The sequence below is a fragment of the Camelus ferus genome, chromosome 13 (genome assembly GCF_009834535.1).
Source record: "Camelus ferus isolate YT-003-E chromosome 13, BCGSAC_Cfer_1.0, whole genome shotgun sequence".
Classification (NCBI taxonomy): Eukaryota; Metazoa; Chordata; class Mammalia; order Artiodactyla; family Camelidae; genus Camelus; species Camelus ferus.
Genome location: NC_045708.1, coordinates 540435 through 557467, shown reverse-complemented (window position 1 = coordinate 557467; position 17033 = coordinate 540435). Strand labels below are relative to the sequence as shown.

General features: G+C 65.6%; 2 protein-coding genes across 5 annotated transcripts; both read right to left on the bottom strand.

Annotated features, from left to right (window-relative positions):
- Positions 1 to 357: 357 nt before the first annotated feature.
- On the bottom strand, positions 358 to 3098 carry MMP23B (matrix metallopeptidase 23B). 4 transcript variants are annotated; one of them, XM_032494939.1, is made up of 8 exons: positions 2501 to 2989; positions 2047 to 2183; positions 1825 to 1964; positions 1593 to 1760; positions 1067 to 1231; positions 877 to 987; positions 668 to 794; positions 358 to 579 (listed from the first exon to the last, which is right to left on the bottom strand). In XM_032494939.1, exons 1-8 carry the CDS (start codon positions 2657 to 2659, stop codon positions 405 to 407), a joined length of 1182 nt encoding a protein of 393 aa, XP_032350830.1. In that variant the 5' UTR covers positions 2660 to 2989; the 3' UTR covers positions 358 to 404. The 4 variants fall into 4 exon arrangements, with proteins under 4 accessions (XP_032350830.1, XP_032350831.1, XP_032350829.1 ...); XM_032494940.1 differs by lacking the exon at positions 668 to 794 and having other exon boundaries at positions 2501 to 3070; XM_032494938.1 differs by lacking the exon at positions 668 to 794 and having other exon boundaries at positions 438 to 579; positions 1067 to 1760; positions 2501 to 3098.
- A 1164-nt stretch (positions 3099 to 4262) lies between these two features.
- Positions 4263 to 15934, bottom strand: MIB2 (mindbomb E3 ubiquitin protein ligase 2). The gene is given in 21 exon segments (XM_032494930.1): positions 4263 to 4596; positions 4739 to 4804; positions 4878 to 5065; positions 5155 to 5333; positions 5790 to 6023; positions 6117 to 6243; positions 6332 to 6492; positions 6580 to 6736; positions 6822 to 6970; positions 7065 to 7198; positions 7276 to 7426; positions 7428 to 7439; positions 7518 to 7622; positions 8459 to 8566; positions 8671 to 8813; positions 8939 to 9133; positions 9234 to 9340; positions 10264 to 10435; positions 10515 to 10773; positions 14700 to 14855; positions 15828 to 15934. Coding segments are annotated over 19 exon segments (2874 nt in total). The 5' UTR covers positions 10762 to 10773; positions 14700 to 14855; positions 15828 to 15934; the 3' UTR covers positions 4263 to 4357.
- Between the last annotated feature and the right edge of the window lie 1099 nt (positions 15935 to 17033).

The following is a 17033-nucleotide window of genomic DNA, read 5'->3' as shown; positions in this document are numbered from 1 at the left end:
TCGCTTCTACAGAGGGGACCCTTGCCACTGCCCACACCAAGCTAGTCCCTTCTGTTGGGGTCCCCAGCCTGGTCCCCTCCTCCTGCTGAGGGCGTCCCCCAACCCCTGACCTGCTGTGCTCGGGGAGGCCAGGCAGCCATAGCAGCCCCCACCCTGGCTCAGCTTCCTGCCTCATTCTGGGCCTCAGCGGACCCGCTTGCAGGCTCCGTCTGCAGAAGCCCTTCCTGGCCTGTCTCCGGGGCCTGTGTTCTCCCCGCAAGGAACTATGCAGGGAAGTCGGGGTGTCCTGGCCTCAGGCTCCCTGCTCCGTGGGCGCAAGACCGGCCACCCACCCTCCCAAGAAAGGGCGCGGAGACGTCAGAGAGAAAGGGCTTTATCAGCAGCCTCAGCCTGCCGGAGGGGCCTCAGCTCCGCACGCGGACTCGCCAGGAGTAGGTGCTGAGCACGCGCTGCCGCCGGCGCACCACGCAGGTGTAGGTGCCCTCGTTGACAGCGTTGGCGATGATGCTCAGGTGCGCCTCGCCCAGCGCCAGGTAGCCGGGGTAGGAGAACTCCAGGGGCTCCTGGTCCTTGTACCAGCTGTGGGGAGGTGGAGCGCTGGGCAGGGTCCCGTCCCCGCCCGCGCCGCCCACCCTTGGGCGCCCCGGTTGGGGGGGGGGTCACTCACTACACTTTGCCTTTCTTATGGAGGATCTTCTGGCCACAGCGGAAGGTCACGTTCCTACCCTCCGGCACCAGCCGGGTTTTGGTCCTGGGGGGCGGGGCGGTGGCGGCCACCGTGGGGAAGGGGAACTCTGCTTGGGCGGGGGGAGAGGCCGCCTCAGTGCCTGGCCCACGGCGCAGACCGGGTCGGGGCAGGCACCCGACTGCCCTCACCGTAGCAGAAGTCACAGCTGCTGGGGCACAGCCTCTTCATGAGCCGCTGGCGGGCGTCGCAGAAGCCCCTCCGCGCCCAGGACGCGCACACGAACAGCCGGTCCAGGCAGCCTGCAGGACGGCGGCCGAGTCAGGGCCTGCCCGGCCCCCAGCCCGCCCGCCCGCCCGCACCCTGGGCCGGGGCACTGACCGTAGAGCCGGTGCAGCCCCCACAGCTCGTCCTGTGACAGAGCCTTCCAGCCGCGCAGCGTGGCGTTGAGGTGCATGAGCGCCCGGCCGTGCTGAGAGTGCATCAGGCCCAGCGCGTGGCCGATCTCGTGGGCCGCCACGTGCACCAGGTCGGTGAGCCACACGCCTGCAGGCCCTGCCGGTCAGCGCCTCGGACCCCGGCCCAGCCCTCCTCCCTCCGCCCGCCGGCCTTACTCCCCGCGGCCCGCACATCTGCGGCAGGGCAGGGAGCCTCCCTCGGCGCAGCCATGGGAAGATAAGAATGTTCCAGGCCAGCGAGGCGGTGAGCTGGCCCCCAGGAATGCAGCTCCAGCTCCGGCGGTGTGGGGGTGGGGGGGCTTCAGGCTCCGGGAACCCAGGCCTCCAGGCCTCCTCACAGCCTTCCCCTCCCTGCATGCTTGAGCCCCACTGCAGCCACGACCCCCAAGACCCACCCCCATGCCCATCGTGGTGTGAGGGCCCCCACAGGAGGCCAGGCCGGCCGTCACCTTTCTTCCAGCTGTAGCGCGTGGGGCCCAGGACCCAGTACTCGCTGTCGTCAAAGTGGATTCCGCCGTGCGGGGGGAAGAAGGCGTGGGCCAGCTCGCCCGTGGGGCCGTCGAAGCAGTGGTGCAGCGGGGAGACCAGGCAGTCCGTGTGGTTGACCGGGTAGAAGCCTGGGGGAGCATGGGGCTGAGAGGGGGCCTCGTGGCTGGGCGGGGGCAGGGGCACGGTGCCCACCTATGCGTAGGTCGCTGGGCTGCTCGGGGGCCACCTCGCGGAAGCTGAAGGGGGACACGTCACTCCACATGCGGAAGGCGGCGGCCAGGCCCCGCCGGGTCTCGCTGGGGCTCAGCAGGTTCCTTGGGAAGGAGAGGATCCTGGAGGGGAGGGAGGGGAGTCCAGGTCAGGGGTTGTGGCTAGGCTGCATCGCACCCCATCCCCCCAGGGCCAGGGTCGCACCTGTACGTGAGGTTAAAGTGGTCCCAACGCAGCCTGGCGGGGGTCAGGGTGTAGCGGCGTCTGCGAGGCGCCTGGGGGTGCAGTGGACCAAGGCTCGCGGGGGCTGGGACACCCGCGGGGTGGGGCGCAGCATCTCCCTTCAAGGGAAGCAAGTGCCCATTGGGGAGGCAGCAGGGGCTGGCCCCAAGCCCGAAGATGCCAGGAAAAGGGACTGGAAGGAAATGGGGTGGGGGCCGCACGCTCCCGGCAGCGCTGACATTTTCTGGTGTAATACCCGGAGCGGGGTTACTTTAACCAGGAAAAAAAGGTTACTAAAAACAGGCCAGGTCAGAGTGGGCGGGGTTGGAGGCAGATGCTGCCCGCTCCCCCCGCCCCACCGGCGGACACACGACCTCGCCAACACCTGGGCCGCGGAGCCGGGCTGGACCCGCCCGTTTCCCGAGCCCACTCTCACCTGCGCTGCGCTCGCCGCGGGCCGGGCCGCCGGGACCCCCTGCCGGGTCAGCAGCACGAGCGCGGGGAGGAGGCACAGCGCGCCCAGCACGGCTCCGAGCCGGCGGGGCCGGTCGCCGGTCCCCGACGCCTCCGAGGGGACGCAGGCCCCGCGGCCCATGGCGCCTGCGGACTCGCTGTCGGGGCTCGGGGCAGCGGGGAGGCGCTATGGAGGCTCGGGTTACAGCTCTGGGGGGAGGGGGACACGCCCGGCCCTGAAGAGAACCAGCTGGCTGCCCGCTGTTGGGAGCACCCGCCCCCTCCAGCCGCGGGCGCGCGCGGGGACCTGGGCCTGTGGGTCGGTGGCAGTGGCCTGGGCAGGGCCTGCTGGGCGGGGTCACTTGGGGGGGGTGATGAGGGCCCCCGGACGCCAGGGAACGGACAGAAGCCAAGGGCACAGGCTTATGAAGGGGTAATTAGCTGGGGTCCCCAAACTCGCTGGGGGCTGAATGACTTGGCGGCTTTTCCCCCAAATGGAACCCCCTCAACCACCGGACATAGGAGGAGACCAGGGAGTGGCACCTCCATCCTGGCCAGCTCAGGACACGTTCCCTGGCAGGCACTGGCCTGACAGGGACCCTGCGAGAGGGGAGGGACGCGGCGGGAGGGGACGTGGCAAGAGAGTACCCGGCTGAGGAAGAGGGAGGCGAGGGGCTGACGCCAGCAGAGGCAAGGCTTGAAGCACCAGGGGGGAGGGGGGCCTGCAAGTGCCAGCGGAGGGACCCCGTGGGGGGGCGAGTGGGAAGGGCTCTAAGTGCGGGGCGCGACAGCTGTCAGAGCCAGGAATCCCCACTCGGCTATCCCTGCGGAGGGGGTGCCGAAGTCTGAACGGTCCTGGTGGGGGCTGGGGGAACTGGTGTCTTGAGGCGGATGACTCGACGGGACGGCCCTCAGGCTCCACGGGGCAGAGAAGCCAAGCCAGGTGGGATGTTGGCAAGGGTGCCTCTGGGCTGTGAGCACTGAGAGGCCCACCAGGGCAGAGCGGACTCGGGGCAGGGGAGACGGGGTGGGGGCCGGGGTATTGAGCCGAGAGGGAGGCGCCAGGACAGACGAGGCCGGGATGCTGGCCCTCCCCGCTCTCCATCCAGGCCTTGAGCCCAGAGTGACAGTGGTGCGCCAGGCCAGCAGGGTCAGCGCCAAGTGTCTGGCAGACAGCCAGGAGGCTCCGGGAGAGCATTTCGGGTGGTTCTTGGAAAGCGCCCGGCCACTGGACCAAGACGAGAACTGCGCCCCACTTCGTGGCCAAACATTTGTGCCAATAAACCGATCCTCTCCGCCCTGTGCCCTGCCCTCTTCCCAGGTCCCTGCTCTGCCTCCCCGCGCTCAGCAGTCCGGAGACCCTGGAGGGGGCGCCTGGCCTGAAACAGCTGCTTGGCCTCACTCTCCACTTAGCCAGGACCTCACAGCCTGCCACGAGACCAGGTCCTGCTTTGGCCAAAGCCTGTCTCCACAGCCACCTCCAAGAGCAAGGAGGAGGCGCTGTTAGACTTTCGGCCCACCCAGACCTTCAGGAAGACAGACACGCGAGCCTGGACCCCATTCTTTCTGGCTCTGAGGCCGGGGTCCGGGCAGGACTCTGGATCCATGAGCCCTGGGAAAAAGAGCAGAACCTTCAGCCAAAGCGCAGAGCCCAGAGCTGGGCAAGCCGAGTTAAGGGGTGGGTCAAGACAGCCCCGGGTAGGGGACCCGCGCGGCCCCACCCCAGGCAGGCAACCAGGCGCAAAGTCAGTGGATCTTTTTATAAAACACTGGATACGGGTGTGCAAAGGCGGCCGCAGGGCGTGGCCCCGGGACGAGGCGGACCCGGCGGGGGCGGGGGCTACACGAAGATCTGGATGCGGTCGCGGATGGGCTGGCGGCAAATGGGGCAGGCGCTAAGCGCAGCGCCACAGGGCGCGCACGCGCCGTGGCCGCACTGGAACACGAGGCGGATGTGGCTGTCGATACAGATGGGGCAGGTGATGCGCTCCTCCATCTGCCGGTAGCGGCTCTGCAGCTCCTCCACCAGCTGCCTCGGCGGGCCGGGTGCGGGGGCCGCGCTGACCACCTCCGTGCCATCTGCGGGAAGGGGTGACGGGCCGTGGCCGCAGCGTAGAGCCGCGAGTAGGGGTGAGAGACACTAGTAGGGGGCGGAGCCGTGAGCCGCGGGCGGGGCGGGCGCCTGGGGGCGGGGCGGGCCGGGACTGGAGCGGAGCCCCACCTGGACGCAGCTTCTTGATGATGACCACCTGGCACCTGATGCACTTCTTCATCCTCCGCGAGCACTCTGCGGGGGAGCGCAGTTGAGCAGGGCTGCCCCGCCCGCACCCAGGCCCCGCCTGCCAAGCTTTGGCACTCACCCTCGCACACCGTGCGGTGCTGGCACGGCGAGAACAGCACCAGCAGTGCCAGCTCCGAGCACACCAAGCACTCGGCGGCCTCGGGGCCCGACGGCGCCGGCACGTGCAGGTTGGTCACGGTGTTGGGGGCGCTGATCACCAGCCTTGGGCCCTGGGCCGCAACCCCGCCGCCGCCTGCCTGCCGCTCACTGCGGTGGGAGGAGGAGCTTAAAAGGGCCCTGGGACGCCGGCCTGGCCCGGCCCCGCCCCGCCCCGCCCACCCGCCCACCGGGCTCACCGGAAGCGCTGGGCACATCCCTGCAGGGCTTTGAGCACCCGGCCCTCGGTGGCGAAGTCCAGCGGGCTCCGGCCGCGGTGGTTAGCGTAGCTCAAGTCAGCGCCTTCCAGCGCCAGGAAGCAGGCGACTGCCGCACCTGCCGTCAGCTCCACGTTGCCAGGAAGGCCTGAGGCCTGCAGCTGGGTGGTAGGACAGACGCTGGTGAGGGTGGGCACGGCAGAAACGCTGGCCTGAAAGGAGCCCCGGTTGGCACTGGGCTGCACAGGCCTGGGCACCCCTCCCTGTCCAGGCCGCTGACCATAGACAGGGAGATAAAAGGCCCTGGCCAGGCAGCTCCGGGGGTAGGGACTGAGTCCTGACACTATCTCTGCACATACCGCGGCCCAACCCCATTGGGCCCCACCTCCTTCCCCAGGCCAGACAGGACCACACACTCAGGAACACTGGCCACACCGTGGTGACCAAGATATGAGAAGATGCCTCCAGCAAACCACCGTGGCCCAGGCTGCACCACCCTGAGAGGGCCTGGCTCCCTGGACCATCCCTGAAGGTGCAGGTGGACAGAAGTCAGACCCTACCCAAGCCTGCAGCCAGACGCCATACCCTCTCCAGCACCCAGAGTCACACTTCCTCACCCTGGACAGCAGCTGCAAGGGCCCCGGGTCCCCCCCGGCCCCATCAGCCACCAGGGGCAGCAGCTGATGACGCTGCAGTGCCACGTGCAGCGCCGTATCCCCCTCCTCATCTTCGGCATTGACACTGCAGCCCGCGTCCACCAGCAGCGGCACCAGCCCTACATGGGCCTGCTGCACGGCCAGGTGCAGTGGGGACTGGAGCTTCCGGTTGCGAACATTCACATCACAGCGGCCCTGGGGAGGGCGGTGGGCACAGGCTCAGCCCCGGGACCCCAGTGGGCCCTGACTCCCCAGTCCCTGGGCTGGCCCAGGACCCCGTGCCTGCACCTCTCTGATGAGAACCTGGGCCACCTCCCAGTGGTTGTTGAGGGCAGCCAGGTGCAGTGCCGTGAATCCGTCCTCTTTCTGGGCATCCACCAGCTGCCGGGCCCGTGCCAGGATCCTCTTGACAGCTCTGCGGGAGCAGCGAGACACGTCGGGTCAGGGGCGACCCTGGAGTGGCCTGGCAGCACGGCAGGAGCCCGTGCCCACCCTACACTCACAGCGTGTGGCCTTTGAGGGACGCGTGGTGCAAGAGAGTGAAGCCTTGGCTGTTAGTGGCAGTGATGTCAATGCCTGGCACCTCAGTGAGGACCTCCACGATGCCACTGGCGGCACTGCCCGCCGAGATGGCGCAGTGCAGGGGAGTGTTGGCGTGAGCATCCTGTCGGTGGTGGACCAGCAGTCACTTGGCGGGAAGGTCACTGTCTCCTTGACCCCAGGGACAGGGACCAGGGGACCCAGCACTCACAGGCAAGTTGACGTCACAGCCACGCTCACACAGGACCCTCACCACCTCCAGGAAGCCCCTCTGCACGGCCACGTGCAGTGCTGAGCTCCGGGTGCCATTAAGGGCGTTAGCCCCGCAACCTGAGCTCAGGAGCACCAGAGTGGCCTCTGGCTGGTTCCTGGAGAAAGAGGAAGCGGGAGAGGAGCTGTGTCCACCCTCTAGACCTGCAGGCCCAGCCTACTGTGCTCTGCCCCGGGCCTCACCCCAGGGCTGCATAGTGCAGTGCCGTGTTGCCTTCATCATCTGCCAGGTCCACGCCTGCCCGCGCCTGCAGCAGCAGTCGTACCAGCTCTACCTGGCCGAGGTAGGCCGCCACCTGCAGGGCAGTCCTGCCCTGGTTCTTGGTGTCCACCTGCCGGGAGAGGCAGCAGCAGGTTAGCCCCTGGGCCCCCACCCCTCCCAGGGGCTGGCCGGGCCTGAGAAGAAGCAGGGCCTCAGGAGCTCGCCTGCTCTGGGTGCCTCCGCAGCAGGTCCAGAGCCCGGGCCACATTGCCCAGGGCCACCTCCACCACCAGCCTCCCTGGGTGCTCCAGGTCACTCTTCTGGGCTCGAAGCTTGTCCAGAACGAGGCTCAGGGAGCCTGGGGAGGCGGGGCTGAGATTAAGAGGTGGCGGGGCAGCCCCGCCTCCCACCAGCCACACAGCCAGCCACCCTCACTTTTGTTCTCCCTGGCGCGCTCAGCCACATCTAGGTTGGCATCCTCCTCGGGCCGGTAGGCCACCAGACAGCAGGGGCTGAAGGTCCACAGCTGACCGCTGACTGCCACACGCAGGTTTCCATCTCCGAAAACCTTCACCACCTTCCCGATGCTGGCCCAGAGCCTGAGGGGGGTAAGAGGGCGGGGTCACAGGCAGGTCTAGGGTGGGAGAGGGAGGCAAACGTGGGGGTGGGGGACTCACTGGGGCCATATCATCTGTCCACTCGCCATGCCCGGCCTGCAGCCGCTTCACTGTGTCAAGGTCGTCAATGACCCGCACCACGTCGCCCACCCAGAAGGAGTTGTGCTGAGTGAGAGAAAGGCACGTGAGGGGCTCTGGCAGGTAAGGGTGCCCCCATCCAGCTCCACAGGACAGGCCTGAACAGGACCCCACCCCTGCTGGAAAGCGTGATCAGAGGAGTGGGCTGGATGAGGCAACGGGGACCTGGGCAGCATCCGCCCGACAGGAAGCCAGGGTGCCCTTTCCCCGCACACTGATGGGGGAGGGGCATGGCCAGGACCAGACTAGCCTGGTTCGGGAAGGGCAGTGCCCAGGATTGAGCCTGTTCCTCCTCCCACCAAGCCTTTCCAAGCAACTTCCTCCACAGCTTGCCCTCACCTGCACAGAACTCACTGTACAAACCCTGTCCTGTGACCCTACCATACCCCTTTCCTGAAGGCCCGCAGGTGTCCCAGTTCCAGAGCTGAGCCGGGCACACCCCCTCGAGGGGCCTGTTCTCTGACCCAGGGCCCATCAGTGGATGCTCTGCCGCCTGCCTGCCTCCCCTCTCCTGCATTGCCCGTCCAAGAAACCGTCTCCCCACACCCACCCCATCCCCACTGCCCTGAGCCCAGTGTCCACCCCGTCCTAAGCGGCCTTCCCACCTTTCTTGGTGCACCCACAGGGAGTATTCTAGAAAATCAGCCCAACCACACCACCTCCTGCCTTTGAGGCTGCAGTGGCTTCCTCTGCTTGCCCAGCTTCCAACAGCTTCCCGTGTCACGCCTTGCACGTTCTGACACCTGGGTCCCCTCCCCATAGAACTAATCGTCTCTGGACCCCGTTAGGCCCTCCCTTCTTCCTTCAAGGCTGGGCAGGGGGCACAGAAGTGGGCGGAGGGACTCAGCCCAGCCCCCATGCACCTTGGTGAGAGCCCCAGGGTGGAAGGTCCAGCGGGTCTTGTGGCGGAACTGCACACGCACGTCCCCGCGGTCCGTGATGCGGTGCACGGTGCCCGTCTGTCCGATAAACTGTGGCGGGTCGTGGAGGCTGTGGCTGGTGGAGCAGGAGGGCTGGGGGTCCAGAGAAGGCGGGGAGGGAGGGCACAGGGGGCTCAGCGGGTGAGGGGGCTCACCTCTGCCATCCTGGGGTTCCAGCCGCCGTGGCCTTCCTGCATGTCCCTCAGAATGTCTGTGTCCAGCAGACACTTAACCTTGTCCCCAGGCTGGAAGGGCTGGCCATCAGCACTCACCCGGCGCTGCAGCTCTGCGGGCTTGCCTGGGGGCAAGGCGGTGGGCCCAGCTCAGGGGCTACCCCTCCATGCCCCTGTCTACCCAGTGGTGCCCCCGAGGCTCAGCCACAGCAGAGGGCAGCTGGGGGGTGTTGGTGGGGCCCACCCGTACCGAGCCTCGGGAGATGCTCCCTGTAGTAGAAGCCGCCGGCCGCCTCACCCACACACTTGAGGTCCACCTTGCCCTTGTGGCCCACGCGGTACACATTGGTGGTGCCGTCGGCCCACGTCACGCTGGCCACGCTCCGGCCCGTCTCAACATCCCAGCCACGGATGTCCACCACTCGTCCTGACTTCCCTTCCCCTCCTGGGAGACAGGGCCCCGCCAGCAGGCTCAGCCCATGCTCGAGGGTGAGCCACCCCTGGCGGCAGCCATGCCCCACCCCCGACCCGGGCCTCCCACTCACCGTCCTGGGAACCCCATTCCCAGTCGGGGCCCCGAACCACCTTCGCCCCCTGGAAGATGCCCCTTAATGGGATCCTTGGGAGGCCCTGGCGGGGACTCAGTGTGACCCTGCAAAAGAGAGTGAGTCCCGGGCCATGAGGGTGGTGCGATGGTGCAGGCCCTCCATGCTCCTCTACTCTTGCTCCCGCTCCCGGAGGCTGCAGCCGGGGCCCCAGCTCCCAGCTCTCCCCTGGGACAGCTGGCACAGCAGGTCGATGCCCCTCACCCTCTGGGCCCAGACTGACTCTGCTGACTGCATCCCTCCCAGGGACCTTCTCTGACACCAGGCTGGAGCGGGACCCCAGGCCCCCGTCACAGCACGGCCTCTGGTGCGGTCACACCACATCTGTTGCCTCCTGGTGAGCTGAGGGCCCTGTGGGAGCTGTCTCTGCAAGCTCGGTGCAGGGCTCAGCACGTGGGGTGGGAGGAAGAATGCAGACTTGGTCAGAGGCACCCAGACAGCTGAGACCAGCTCCCACCCCGGCCAGTGGGCAGCTGGGATGTGGAGCACACAGGGAGTGTCAAGGAGGCGAGGGCAGGTGTGTGCCTCTGGGTGCCCATCCTGGCCCAGTGGATTCTTCCCCAGTCTGACTCCCCTCCACCGACCACAGCAAAGGAGCCCCTCAGCCAGGCCAAAAGCACCCCCACAGCAGCTGCTGGCTGCACACCCCACACAGGCGGCCCTCAGCGCCCTGGCCACGGCGGCACTGGGGCGCCACTGCAGAGCCTGGCTCTACAAGCGGGCCAGACAGACAACCCATCCACAGCACCAACCCCTGCATGTCTGCTCCGTGGACAAGGTGGCCTCTGCTGCAAGGGGTGGGGGCTGGTGTCAGCACCCAGGCCACTGGCGTGACCGTGCCCCTGGCCACTCTTAGAGGAAATGGCTCAGGAAGGACTTAACCTGTACCCTGGGGAGTGGTCTGGCCGGTGTGGCCGGGACGTGAGCCCGCAGGCAGGCCCCGCCCACTCGTGGAGACGGGGGGACTCACGGGCGCGAGTGCGCCGTCTCGTAGCGCTCGAAGGCGTGGGCCAGGTCGTGCTTGTTGTGCATGTAGCACTGCGTGCACAGGTCGTAGTCGAAGCAGACGCGGCACTTCCAGCGCATGCCCCGCAGCCCGTGCTTCTTGCAGCAGTCACAGATGATGTTGGGGTGGCGGACGCCTGGGGGTGGGCAGGATCAGGGGGTGCCGGCGCGGCCCCGCCCCCGCCCGGGCCCCGCCCCCCGGCCCGCACACCGCACCGATCTGGGCGTTGTCATAGAGCAGCAGGTCGTGCGCGCCCTGGTAGCCTGCGCGGTAGTTGGTGCGGGTCCCGTGGTCCCACTGCACGACCACCGTGCGATCCGGGGTGGAAGGGCTTCCGTGGCGGCCGAGCTCCACCACCGTGCCCACACCGCCCTCGCCGCCGTCCTGCTGGCCCCACTTCCAGTCCATGCCACGCACCACACGCATGCCCACCTGCACGCCGGCCTGGGGGTCTGGTTCCATGGCGGCCAGGACCTGCAGGCAGAGGGCACCCTCAGGCCACATCAAGAAGGCAACACAGGTTTGCACCGGTTCCAAGAGGGCTGCCAGGGAGAGCCGAATGGGACAGGATGAGGGGGGAGGGAGGTGGGGAGGAGAGCACGTTGTGCTAGAGACAGGAGGGGGCCCACATGGCCACGGCCAGCAGCGAGGGAGACCAGCTGCAAAGACAGAGGCAGTCCATCCTGGAGGAAGGATGGGACACCTCTTTGGAAAGGCCCCTCCCATGGCTAGGAGCCCCTGCCCTGTGGTGAACTGGAACAGAGGTGTTGGGTGATCCTGGTGAGAGGACACTGGGCCCCCAGGGAACCAGGGGATAAGCCCTGGTGGGAAGGTTGGGCTAGGCGGAGGCTGGGCTGGTGCTAGCAGATCTGGGTCTGGGTGGTTGGCGTGCAGTAAGCCACCAATATGTAGCTGCATAGAAATGAGTGGATTTGGGTTGCAGAGAGCAATGCGAAAGGTAAGACAATAAAACTTTCCAGAAAAAGCGCTTTCTTTCTGCAGACAATTGATAAACTGGGATGCACTGAATTTAAGACTGGAAAGGCAGCAATGCCTGGGAGGATGCCCCACAAAGGCCCTGTGCCCAGAGTTTGTAGAGGGCGCCGCAGATCCCACACATAAGGCTGACAGCCCAACAGAGAGCAGACAAAGGCTGGAACAGATGCCGCCAACAGCTAACATGTGGGGCCTGACGCTGCCCACGGCTGCAGGCCAGTGGCCAGTGCTGCGCGGTCACTCTGGGCCCCACTGCTGGGCCCGCCCTGGAGAACCGTGGCTCAGCGGCTCCAGGTGTGCACTGTGCACAGCAGTGCCTGCGCCGGCTTTGCTCAGAGGTGATCTGGGTTGTGACAAGTGATTTACCTCCAAGGGAATCCAAACCACAGTCCCACATGTGGTGAAGCTCACAGAGGATGTTGAAGGAAAGCAACTATCTACTCCATTTACAGAAAAGCTCACACAGCACAGGTGAGCCCAGGGCTCCGGAGTCGGGGGACGGCAGCAGAGGCAGCCATGGTGGGCTTCGACGGGAAACGTGCCATTTCCTGATCTGGGTACTGGTGACACACAGGTTCCCTTTGCAAACTTGGATCACTTACAACCCATACCTCTCTGTATCATGTGGTTCCTCAGTGAAGGTTTTTAACAACGTGAATAGATCAGAAACAGCTAAGAGGGAAAATCCACAGAAACTGAAGAGGCTCCCTGGCTCTGGGGCATGAGAGCAGTCCTGCTCCAGCTTCGGAGACTGAGCCTGCACAGGGACGCAGGCTCTGCAGGTGCATCTGGACCCTGGCGCTAGGGAAGCAACCTGCCTGGGGCATGGCTGGGGTGAACCCACAGTCTGGCTACAGAGCTGTGGGCGAGAGGGAGACCCTGAGACCGGCCGGGGTACAGCCAGACCCTGTTAATGCCCAGTGGCCCTGTGAGGCCCAGGGCTTGGCCAGCAACAAGGGAGGAAAACCACATGTCACTCGTCCACCTGGGCCCTGCCCCACCCCAACCCCGACACTCAGCCCAGGCCAGGCCAGCTCAGCACATACACGGGTGCAGCAGAGACTGCAGGTGAGCAGCAGCGGGGCTTTGCCCCCAACTCACCCACCAAACAGCGGCAAGAGCCTGAGCCCACAGGTCATCTGTCGTCCACCCTCTGCCCACCCCCACCAAGAGGCCCAAGCCCAGCACAGGATGGGCGGAGGTGGGGCAGTGCCCACAGGGCTCAGCTCTTGGTCCGGGACCAGCCTGAGCGTCCACATGAGCCTTCACACCCTCAGCGCTGCGAACCACTCGTGCAAATCCCTTCCCTCCCGGGCAGGTGCCTGCGACTACTTCCTCGCCTGCCCAGGACCTCCAGGGGTTCCAGACAGGCACGGATGCTCACGAAGGACAAGCTTTCCCAACTGGATGGCGGGTCTCCTCGGAGACACTCCTCACTGCTCGTTCGCCTGCACGGCCTCCCTCCACTGCCACCTCTCAGCTGCCCTCCTGGTCTCTGGACCCTGGGAAGATCGGGCGCCGCGGCCTGAGGACACCGCAGCTCCAGCCCCAAGGGCCTCTTTGTCCTTCCTGCCGCAGCAAGAATGGCCATGGCAGAAGGCCGCACAAGGCCTGCCGCTCTTCAGTGCCAGCAAGCCCCAGACAAGAGAGGGTCCTGAGGGCTGCCACCCTGGCAGTCAGGTGTGGTGGGCCGTCCACACATGGCCTCGGCCTCCTGCCTGGAGCCTCTCCATCAGCAGCTGCCACAAAAGCCTGACTCAGGCAGAGCAGCGTGGCCTGAGCCAGTGGCCTGGTGACCTAGGGGCAGCACCACCCTGAGGGCACAGGCCCCATCCCCCACCCCGCCAAGCCGCTGACCTCAGCCAGACCCGCACGCCCTCTGCCCTGTGGGAGCCCACCTGGAACCAGTTGTGGCGCGTGGGTAGAACTGAGCTGCCCTCACCATTCCTTCCCACGTGTCCCTGCTGATCTAGTCCAGGCAACCAGAAACCCGAACAAGTGTGGGCAGACAAGCCCAATGAGAGAGCCCTGGTAGCAGGGGGCTCCCCATCTGCAGGGCGCAGAAACTGGCCCTGCACCAACATAAACGGGCAGGAAAGGACCCCAGTCCCATGAACCAACCCTGCAGTCAACCTGCGGCCAGGGTGGCAGGTCTTCTGTCTGTGCCCCAGCTTCTCAGCCTGCCTGGCCAGCTGCCACACCTGCCCTCCTGCTGGCCTTCTGATCCACTGGCCACGTGCTGCGGGACCATCTCCAACAAGACACGGGGTGGGGGGTGGGGGTGGGGGCGGGGGGCGGGGGCACCGTAAGCAGGAGAGCAAGCACGGCCACTACCTGGCTCTGCCCTCAGGGGATTGGGCAGAGAACAGACAGGAGGGGAGGATGGTGCCCAGCAGGGTTATGGGAAATCAGGGCCAAGTCTCAGCCAGCAAGGGCTCCCTGTGGGGAATAAGGTAAGGTCATCAGGGAAGCCCAGCCTGTCACGAGAAGCGCCTCTGACCAGCACCTGTTGCATTTGCACTGGTATTTTTAGCCTGGCCAGACAGTTCTCCTCCAGCCCTGGCCAGTGACCTGCCACCCTCCCTAAGGCTGCCCACCCCAGGAGCCCACTAGTCCAAAGGGGACAGAGCTGGGTGGGACACGCTGAGCCTTGAGCTTCCTCCTGCCCAGACCGGCACCCCTTGAGGACAACAGAGGACTGTCTTGCCCTCACGCCACCCCAGTCTGGGGCCTCCTTCCCCACTGCCACACTCCATCCTGGAGGTCTCGGGCAGCATCTTGCCCAGCATGGTGTCACCCCAGCAACGCCTCCCTGCTGTGCCCTCCTGCGTACGCACCACAAGGACGTGGTACCTGGCTCCAGGGTGTCAGCACCCGGGCTCAGTACTGGAGGATCCTTGTGAAGAAGGCCAGGTGGCTTTCCAGGCCTTTCTGCCACTTCCTTCACCCACCTCCCTGCCTGGTCTTTCTCACTGTTGTCACTGGGACCCAGCAGATGGCGGGTCATGCTCCGTGTGACCTCAGGTGCCCAGCCCTCCCAGCATCAGGGCTCATTACCGCCCCTCAGAAGGTCCCACCGGGTGTACGAAGAGGGAGTGGTAAGAGGGGGGAACGGACCAGGGACAGGAGCAGGGAAGCAGAAGCAAAACCCTGAGGGCTAGGGAGGAAGGGGACCCCCATTTCAGAGGGAAATTCACCCAGAGAGTTCTTCCTTTTTCTTCCTTTGTCAGAAACACCATACCCTGACGCCTTCCTTGGAGCTCCCAGGCCAGGCCCTGGAAGCCCCCAGAGGCTGATGCTATGAAGATTTAAAATGACCCTGAGGCACTCAGGGTGCAAGCAGCAGGCAGCAGGCAACAGGCAGGAAGCATTTAGATGTTTGCTTTAGCAAAATAGGAACCTACCTCAGAGCACACAGCAACCTCCCGTCAGTGTCCCAGACACTTAGCTGTTGTTCTGTGGGGCACAAATTTGCTCAGCCATCAAGCTCTCCTGTTGGAAACCAGCAGCCATTGCCGACACAGAACACTACAAAGCAAACAGGTAACCGGCCAGCGAGTCTGGGGAAAAAATGGTTTTTACAAGATAATTTTACACTTTAAGCATTTACTGTCTCAACCAAACAAATGGACATCTAGGCTATTCTGTTGGCTTACTAGTTTCTCTTTTCACAAGAAACATCCAGCTCTTGGAAGGCAGAACTATTTCTAAAGTACATGTCGGAACAGTATAGAAACAAGGTGATTGCCCTATTTGTGAATATTTTATCAGAAAAACTTCAAAAAGCTGCAAAGATTAAACCACGTTTAGCTAAGAAGTTGGCAAATTGCCTTCACTGAAAATAAAGTTACATGGGCCTGACACTGCTTGTGACAAGAGGCGGCCACTCCCTCCCCTGTACCTCCAGCTGAACTCAAAACGCTGTTTAAATTGACACCATGTGTGGCACAATCAACTGGCAAACCTGGCACATCTCAGGGCACAGCAGCTCTGGCTACGGCAGACGGGGACATCCTGGGTGCCTGGGGAATCTGGCCCATTCGGGGCCGGTGAAACCCCAAGACCCAGTCTGGCCCCGCATGAACACACCTGGTGGTAGAAGACCCAAAGGAAGTAAAAGGTGGTCGTCACTGCAATCTTGGCCACCCAGAGGGAAGCCCTCAGGCACCCCGCAGACTGGGTGTCCCGACCCAACCACTGCACAGGGCCGATCTCTGCCGGAGCATGACAGTCAGATACTTGTTGCACCTGAAGCAACAGGCTGGAGTGACATGGCGAGAGGAGGGGACCCACCAGGAAGGACCGGGTTCGCCAGGGTTCGCCAGGGCTGCCCTTCTTACGTGGCCTCATGCCCAGTCCAGCTGGTGCCCAACAGGAGCCTGTCTGGCACCTTTGCTTATTTCCTCAATTGGTTCTGAGCTCAGAGTGAAAGAGGCAGGATTATTTACCACGTCACCCACCCCCACACACACTCAAAAACAAGCAAAAGCCCTCTGCCATAGCATCAGACAGAATCCAAGTGAAAAGTTCACCTGTCTGGCTAGCCAGTCGCCTCCTCGCTCGCCTTGAGACTGGTGGGCTGCGACCCTGATGCCTGAGGCTCGAGCTTCAGCGCAAGCCCTGGGCCATCCGACCTGTGGCGGCACGGAGATACCAAGACGCACTATCAGCGCCCCGCTGTCTACGTTAGCCATTCCCAGGCCTACACGCACGACCCCCAGAGCCGCCCGGGAGGCCTGCCTCCTGCCCTGCAGCGCTCCCTGGGGTCTGGGGACGCCTGGAGTGGGATCGGAGGGCTGGCGGACCCGGCTCTGCTGACGTCAGGGCCCCGCGCTGCGCCCTGGACTGGAGTGATCTGCCCGCGCGGGGGAAGGCGGGGAGGGGCAGAGGAGTCAGGGGCGGGGGTGAGGGGCAGGGGGGCGGGAGAGCCAGGGCTGGACAAGCCGGGTCGGGGGCCCACCGCTAACCCGAGCCCTCCTCACTCGCTCAGCTCGGCCCCGCCCCTGTCATTCCGTCCTCCTTTCAATCGCAAGCCGCCCCGGGGCCCCGCCGCTGCCAGACCGCGGCCCCGGCCCAAGTGCCCGAGTCGACCCCTCTACTTGCCCGGAAGTTTGCGTCCCGCCTGCTCGGCGCCGCAGCTCTGGGGGCCGGAGGAGCGCCGAGTCTGTCAGCCGGTTGGCTGAGGCCTCGGTAAGTACGGCGGCCGGTCCGCGGACCTCGCCTGCTCAGCGCCTGCCACCCAGACAGCCCTGCAGCGGCACGCCGCGCTGCGCCCGAGCCCACCAGCCGAGACCGCCCGAAGCCCCTAGCGCTCCGGGCTCTGGGGCCGCCGCGGGGCCTGCCGGGAACTGTAGTCCGCAGCCCGCTGGGTCCGGGGTCAAGGGGCGGGCCCCAACCACAACTCCCAGAAGGCCCCGCGGCGGCGTGACGTATGGGCGTGAGGGCGTGGGTCCCGTCCCTGGCCCCGCCCCGACAGAGAAGGCTGGTCTCCGGCCCAGCTTCCCCGGCAAGGGCTTGTGTCGGCTCTGCGCCACGACGGACAGAAGAGGCGTCCGACAGCGTGCGCACACGTTGTCAGAGGGATGCGGACTGTGGGCTGTGACGTCTCTTGGGCCTCTCAGCCGCGGCCCGGGGGGAGCGGGGACACTCGTCCCGAGCCTCCCGGGCTGCCGAAGAGGACGCACGCGCGTGCCTGGGACTCTGGGACCAGGCGGCCACGCCTCTGCCGCGGAGGGGCG

Bases quoted from the DNA above. Each gene is read 5' to 3' on its own strand.
- MMP23B (XM_032494938.1), bottom strand. From the start codon at position 2,659: ATGGGCCGCGGGGCCTGCGTCCCCTCGGAGGCGTCGGGGACCGGCGAC. The intron at 2,184-2,500 runs GTGAGAGTGGGC...CTTCCCTTGAAG, and splicing joins CCGCGGCGAGCGCAGCGCAG to GGAGATGCTGCGCCCCACCC. The intron at 988-1,066 runs GTCAGTGCCCCG...GCCGTCCTGCAG, and splicing joins GGGGCTGCACCGGCTCTACG to GCTGCCTGGACCGGCTGTTC.